Source organism: Ipomoea nil, unplaced genomic scaffold, assembly GCF_001879475.1.
Source record: "Ipomoea nil cultivar Tokyo-kokei standard unplaced genomic scaffold, Asagao_1.1 scaffold1286, whole genome shotgun sequence".
Classification (NCBI taxonomy): Eukaryota; Viridiplantae; Streptophyta; class Magnoliopsida; order Solanales; family Convolvulaceae; genus Ipomoea; species Ipomoea nil.
The window spans coordinates 2,128,676-2,136,883 of NW_017617714.1; the positions used below are offsets into that span (position 1 = coordinate 2,128,676).

Sequence of the window (8,208 nt, forward strand, 5' to 3'; positions counted from 1 at the left end):
GTTACTTCATTATGAGATGCTAGATCATGATTATGTTAATAGTTTTATTTCAAAATGTTAATTTTTTTTTTTAAAGATAAAATGTTAAATTTTAATATGTAAACAAACTAATTTAAATTTTATGAAGATGTCATTTTTAGTCTTTTTACATTTATCAGCTTATCAAAAAGCTAATTTTACCAAACACTTTGGCTCTGTTTGGCAAACCTAGCTGAAAAGCTATAAGCTAGGAGCTGATAGTTGAAAAGGAGCTGAAAGCTGAAAAGCTATAAGCTCGGAGCTGAAAATTGAAGAGCTGTTATGATTGAAAGTGTTTGGTGAAATTAGCTTTTTGATAAGCTGATAAATGTAAAAAGACTAAAACAGACATCTTCATAAAATTTAAATTAGTTTGTTTACATATTAAAATTTAACATTTCATCTTCCAAAAAAAGTAAACACTTTTTAAAATAAAACTATTAGCATGATCATGATCTAGCATCCCATAATGAAGTAGCAATATTGTTGCGAACCTCCTTCATCTCCATAGAGGTGTGACTTAAATTTTCGTTGATGGAGATATTACTACTTGAATCTTGAAGTTCATCGGGCGGTATGTAATCTGGATGCTGCTCAAGCACATTAAACATCATGTCATCTTGTGAATTTTTCCGAATATAATTATGTAGTGCAAATGTGGCCATAATAACATCAATTTGGGTTTCCTCACTAAACTGCGACATTTTAGCAAGTATCTTCCCTCTCTTATTCAATATTGCAAACGATTTCTCAATACAACTTCGAAGAGAAGAAGGTGCACGATTAAATGCTTCTTGAGCATTAGTTGGCTGCTCTTGTTCAAATTGAGATTGAAGCCATATTGCTAATTTAAAAATAACATTAATAATAATAGTAGTAGTAGTAGTAGTAATAATAATAATAATAATAATAATAATAATAATAATAATAATAATAATAATAATAATAATAATAATGTTCCAAAATAACATTAATAATAATAGTAGCGTTCCAAAATAAGCTCTTATTTTAAGCTAGGAGCTTATTTTGGGAACATTACCAAACAGAGCTTATAGCTTATGAGTAGCTTAAAATAAGCTATAAGCTCCTAGCTTAGCGTTGACAAACAGAGCCTTTCAACCATAACAGCTAGCTTAACAACTCTTCACTTTTCAGCTCCGAACTTATAGCTTTTCAGCTTTCAGCTCATTTTCAGCTTTCAGCTCCGAGCTTATAGCTTTTCAACTAGGTTTGCCAAACAGAGCCATAGTACAGTGCATTATTACATTACTGCAATTACTTATATATATATATATATATATATATATATATAATTAATCGGGGACAGGACGGGACGAGGAGGGGTATCCCCGTCCCCGACGGGGAATCATACATACTCCCCGTTCTCGTTCCCGTTCCCCGAAAATTTTTTCCATCCCCGTCTCTATCGGAACGAAGATCGAGGATCCCCGTCGGGAACGGGACACATTGTCATCCCTACTCCTTCCCTTATAAACAATTAGATTTTCTTATATATATTTAATGACAGACGTTTACAGGGCGTTTGTGTAACACCCCAATTTTCATAACCAAATTTTCCTTAGTATTTAATCATTCTTAATTGAAATATTCACTAATAACATAGTGGAAGCATTAACTAACCAAAAGAAAATGGGTGTTACCGCCACGCTCAGGTATTTCCCTATACCCAAACGCTAAGGCTAAGATTTACAACATCAAATAAACTCAACCAAAACCCAACTTCTATAATACAAGAAAGGATAATAATATACAACCATAAAGCTTCTCAAATAATAAATCTCCAATCGATCTATTCTTAATTCCTTCTTAGCTTGAATTCATCTTGAATTCCTATCCATGTTCATCTGTAAAAATTATTTGACACAAAAAGATAGAGAAAAACTAAATAGGTTTAGGGTAAGACTAGGGTTAACTTTGAGGAGTATATATATATTTAGGAATAATATAACTATATAGAATTATAATATATATGATTAAGAAAATATTAAATTTAGGAATATATATATATATATATATATATATATATATATGTATGTATGTATACTTATATTATATAGCCGTGTGTACAGTGTAGCTACATACACATTTAATTGGAAAGCTATTATATATATAATATATACATGTTAATAGACGTAGGTACATATCATATAATTAGGCCCACTATAATAATATGGACTTAGGAAGACACTTGGAGCCCAAAGAATAAAATAAAATTATATAACATGTATTTTGATTTAGTCTAAAACATACGACTCTCGTACAATGTTCAGAAAATATGGGGTATCACACTTTGGTTGGGAGTAAAGAATTAGGGTGGAAAGGAATTGCAATTCGGTGTGAAAAGAATAAGGTGAGAATAAAGTAGGAATTCAAATTACATTGTTTGGTAGGGATGAATAGAATTATTGGGTAGAGAATGAAACAAGTGATATAAAGACTAAAATGTCCTTATATAATAATAATAGTAGGGAATAAGGGTCAAATAGGCCATCCAATTGCACACAATAATGCAATTAGGCCACTGAACCTAAAAAAGCAACAATTAGATCCCTAAACTAACAATTTTCTTACAATTAGTCTAATTTATAAATTTTTTAGGTTGCTAGCAGGTCACCTTTTAATTTAAAATATTTTTGGGAAAATGGCACTTTTTCCCCCTAAGTTATATACTTATAGCACTTTTTCCCCCTCAATTATTTATGTAAGCACATTAGCCCCCTCAATTATTTTAAAAGTGGTGGTTTTTCCCCCTGATATATTAAATTGACATTTCTACCCTTAAAGTAAACATTTTATTTATTTTACTTCTCCAACAAATTATTGTGTATATGTAGCAATGATCACGGTTCGGTTCGAACTGAACCGGACACTATAGCAATCGAATTAAAATTTTTCGGTTATGATTCAGATCTAGAATCCAATATTTAGATTTCAATTTATTAAATTTATGAACCAAAAAAACTGGATCATGAACTGTGAACCGGCGGTTCCGGATCTGGTTCGCAATTTTGAACCGTTTTTATTTTATTTTTTATTTAAAAATAGTCTAAATTCAACAATAAATTATTTTATTTTTTCAGTTCGGAACATGAACATGCCATTTCGATTTGCGATTTTAATAAACTCTAAATATCGCGTATTGATTCTAAATTGTAATTGGAATATTTTGGTTTGGTTGCTATAGTATCTGTTTGGTTTGAACCAAATTACAGTAATAATTTGTTGGAGAAGAAAAATAAATGAAATATTTATTTTAAATATTTATTTTAAGGGTAAATATGTCCATTTAACATTTTAGGGGGGAAAAAAGCCACTTAAATAATTCAGGGGGGAAAAGTGCTATAAGTATATAACTCAGGGGGAAAAAGTGTCATTTTCCCAATATTTTTTTTTTTAAAATTTAAAGTATTTTTTATAATTTTTTTATTTAAAATAATTATTTAAAAAAAAAAAAAAAAAAAAAAGAAGAAGATCGTCTCCGGCCATGGATTCGTCTCCATGGCTGGAGACCTCTTCGTCTCTGGCCATGGATTCGTCTCCATGGCCGGAGACCTCTTCGTCTTTGGCCGGCCGGAGACGAAGAAGTTATCTTCGTCTCCATGGCCGGAGACGAAGAGACTCTTCGTCTCCGGCCATGGAGACGAAGAGTCTCTTCGTCTCCGACAGTGGAGACAAAGAGACTCTTCGTCTCCATGGCCGGAGACGAAGAGACTCGCCGGGTCTCTTCGTCTCCGGCCGGCCAGAGACGAAGATGTCTCTGGCCATGGAGACGAATCCATGGCCGGAGACGATCTGTTTCCTTTTTTTTTTTTTTTTTTTTTTTTTTTTTTTTTTAAGTTTTAAATAATTATTTTAAATAATAAATATTTTTAAAAATATTTTAAATTTAAAAAAATATTTTAAATCCAAGGTGACCTGCTAACAACCTAGAAAACTTACAAATTAGACTAATTGCAAAAAAATGATTAGTTTAGGAATCTAATTGTTTTTTTTTTTTAGGTTCAGTGGCCTAATTGAATTATTGTGTGCAGTTGGATGACCTATTTGACCCTTATTCCATAATAGTAGTAATAATTAATGGTACTTTTGTTATTTCATCCTTTTTTTTTTCTTTTCTCACAAACACCGAATTGCAATTAATAGTGGGGTGCCATGAATTACAATTCAGCAAAATGAGAGAATTGCAATTCCGTCCCTCCAACCAAACGGCGTAATTGTGGCTCCCACTGATCCCATTTCTTGCTCGGTTTCAGATTTGGATCGGTCAAATTCTTCGGGTGGGTCGGATTACGCATACCAGGTGTTACTGTTCGAAGAGAAGAAGAGGACACAATTTTGATTTTTGACATCCACCCAAATAAATAGATTAAGTTATCCATAGTTCCTCACTTTCTCAAATGAAAATAGCAAAGCTGGAAAGTATCAATCTCCCCAGAAAGATGTGGCAATGATAATCCTGAATCTGCAACACCCTCCTCCCCTAATTTCTTGGGGAACTCCAAACTCTCCACAGAGCAAAAACAGAGTCATAGCTTTCACCACTCCTCAGAATTACGCCGCAAGGCTATCGGATCTCATCCACCTCAAAGGCTGGACTCCTCTCTGGTGCCCCACCGTCATTGTTCAGACCACCCCGCAAACCATTTCCTCTATCCACTCCCATATTTCCCCAAACCCTAACCCCCTCCTCGAACACTTTTCCGCCATTGCCTTCACTTCAAGAACAGGAATTTCTGCCTTTTCAGAAGCGCTTTCGAGCATAGGGACGTACCCTTTGTCCCCAACCGGAGAAATCTTGGTAATTTCAGCTCTGGGTAAGGATCTGGAGCTTCTCGATGACTCTTTCATTTCAAGAATCTGCGAAAACCCGGAGAGAATCAGGGTCGTGGAGCCTCGGATTGCGACCCCGACGGGTCTAGTGGAGGCGCTGGGCGACGGGGAAGGGAGAAAGAAAGTTCTTTGCCCCGTCCCGTCGGTTATCGGCCTGGAGGAGCCGCCGGTGGTGCCGGCGTTCCTCCGGGACTTGGCGAAGAAAGGGTGGGTTCCGGTGAGAGTTAACGCGTACGAGACGCGGTGGGGAGGGCCGGCGTGCGCGGCGGAGGTGGTGAGGAGGAGCGGAGAGGAGTGTGGGATTGATGCGATGGTGTTCTCGAGCACCGGAGAAGTGGAGGGGCTGCTGAAGAGCTTGAGAGAGTACGGGTTGGATTGGGAGACGGTGAGGAGGATGTGCCCGGGGCTAGTGGTGGCCGCCCACGGTCCGGTGACGGCTTCCGGCGCCGAGAGGCTTGGAGTTGGGATTGATGTGGTGAGTTCCAGGTTTGATAGCTTTGATGGTGTTGTTCATGCTCTTGCTCATCAATGGGAATGCTTAGATTCTTGACATTACTGTTAATATACCCATCATATCAAGTTTAGTATATTATTCCCCATTTATTATATATTGAAGTGTGTTTGTATTGTAATGGAAACCAAGTAAATTGTTGCCACATTGCAGAAACACTACTTTCCAACCTATGAAAGTATGAAGTATGAATGATATCTTTTGGGAAGTATGTGCTATGACCAACATGTAAGTATTGATTACTAATTACTTACCTCGGCTCAGGAAAATGGAAAAAAGAGGCTTGTGTACTGAATGTACATTATATAATATAATTTACATCCAAATAATGTATATCCCCTGAATACAATGTACATTTTTAATATATTAGAAGTGCATTATTTTTATACTGAATGTACATTATTTTACAGTATACAAAATATGACCCACACAGCTTGTCCACACAATAATGATTGTTGGTCACATGGTAAAATTTGTCACAAGAGATCAATGATCGAGTTTCACTAGTAACAGTGTGAAGTAACTTTTGTCACAAGCAGGGCCGGATTTTAGGCTGTGCAAGCTGGGCTACCGCACAGGGCCCCCAATTTTAGAGGGGCCCCAAATTTTATAGGTCCAATATTTAATTTTTACCTAGCTAGTTTAGAAATAAAAATTAAGAGTTTTCAATTAAACTTAAAAGGTTCTATGAAGAGATGGTAAAAATGTATATTTATTGTATTTTAACTTGGAGGTCAAAGGTTCGAAACTTGCATGTATTGATTTTAAAAATTGTGATTTTGGTAGGGCCACATTTATTTACCAGAACAGGGCCACCAAAATTTAAAATACGGCCCTGGTCACAAGAGATCAATGATCGAGTCTCACTAGTGACAGTGTGGAGTAACCTCTCAAAACGGGGAGGGTTTCTTGTGCACGGTAAACAAAAGTCTAACCTTTGATGATCAGTTGAGTTTTGTATTCACCCCTTCGCAAATTGTCAGGTAGGGGTGTGGAAACACTTGAAGTGAACGATTTTATCTTTTTGTCACAATGAAAATGGAAAAAGAATAAAGCGTAAAATGTTGAGTATGTATTTTAATTAATAGGTTGAGGTAAGTATTAATTACCTAATTCAGTGTGTATATCACTGTGAGGAATCATTTTGACGTTAAGGAGCAGAATGTTTGCATACAACTTGTTTCCCAGGAAACTGACATTTCTGATTTCATCAAGCCCATATCTTAATGATGAATTGCCCCTAGCACATCTAAGGACATTGGAGTAGCAGCAAAATTGTTCTAATTATACTGCTCTTATCAAACCATGATCATGACCAAATGACAACTTTAATAAGAGCATATTCCTTGAACACATGGTCCACTTTGACCTTACATAGTCTATTGTTGGAATAAGGTAATCTAACCTGAAAATGCAATTAGGCCATTGAATGAAAAAAAGTGCAATTAGGCCACTGAACACCTCAAAAACGTGCAATTAGAGCACTGAACACTCCAAATGTATGTAGTTTCACCGGATAGCAGGTTACCTGCTTACGTAGGCCTGTGTAAACCCGAAAAAACCGTCCGACCCGAAATCCGAAACCAAGGCATCCGACCCGATCCGCATCCGAGATTCCATATCCGATCCGCAGCCCTATACGACGTCGGATAAAGGACTTCGGATAGGGTTTGGTTTTTTCCCATCCGACCCGTCCGATTATTCGAAGTTTGCTAGGGTTAGGATTTAGGTGTATGCTACACGACGTCGTATGAGGTTAGTATATATGTATGTTGAACGCTTGTGAGCCAGATGCGCAGCTCTCTTCTCTGAGACTCTCAGCTCTCTTCTCTTGTTCTCTGTTCTCTGACTTCTCTCTACTCCTCTCAAATCTCCTCCTCTGAGTCTCTCACAGTCTCACCTCTCTCTAGTCCCTACTCTTTGAGAGTCTGACTGTCTGAGACTCTGAGTCTCTACTCTATAGTTTCTCTATCTGAAACTCTGTGGATACTTCGATTGTCTGATTGTCCGGTGGTCGTTGGCCGTTGGTGACTTGTTGAGTTGGTGGTGGACTGGTGGAAGCCCTTCTCGAGTTGGTGGTGGACTGGTGATTAGAGGCCCTTGTTCTCCGGGGAATATTAAGGGGAAACCAAGTAAAGCACAAACCCTAGTTTTTGTTTTTATTGTTTGTTGATTCTTTTCTCTCTGCATGTTCAGATGTTCGTATATTTGTGTTATATTATGCTATGTTGTGATCTATTTTGTGATCTATTATGGTGGAAGCACAAACCCTAGTTTTGTAGTTGTGATTTACTCACTGATTTACTTACTCGTAGTCTTATAGATTGTGATTATGCTATGTTGTGATCTATTTTGTGATCTATTATGTTGGAAGCACAAACCCTAGTTTTGTAGTTCTGATTTACTCACTCGTAGTCTTATAGATTGTGATTATGCTATGTTGTGATCTATTATGGTGGAAGTACAAACCCTAGTTTTGTAGTTGTGATTTACTAACTGATTTACTCACCCTAGTCTTATAGATTGTGATTTGTGTGGACTGTGATAATGTGGTCTGTTGAGAAGTTCCAGATTGCATGTCATTTGTCTCTAATTTGTGATACTTTTGATAGTTTGATTAGGGTTTATGTGATTGTGATTTCTGTGGACTATGATAAATTGATAATGTGATATTGTGATCTGTTGAGAAGTTCCAGATTGCATGTCACAGTGTCACTTGTGTATAATTTGTGATACTTTGATAGTTTTGATAGTTTGATTAGGGTTTATGTGATTGTGATTTTCGTGGACTATGATAAACTGATAATGGGATATTGTGATCTGTTGAG

The 8,208-nt window shown here is 36.5% G+C and overlaps 1 protein-coding gene across 1 annotated transcript; it reads left to right on the plus strand.

Moving 5' to 3' along the window:
- Window positions 1–4,486: 4,486 nt before the first annotated feature.
- On the plus strand, window positions 4,487–5,419 carry LOC109184739. The gene has a single exon (XM_019334777.1). The coding sequence runs from the start codon at window positions 4,487–4,489 to the stop codon at window positions 5,417–5,419; it is 933 nt and encodes a 310-aa protein (XP_019190322.1).
- Window positions 5,420–8,208: the final 2,789 nt, after the last annotated feature.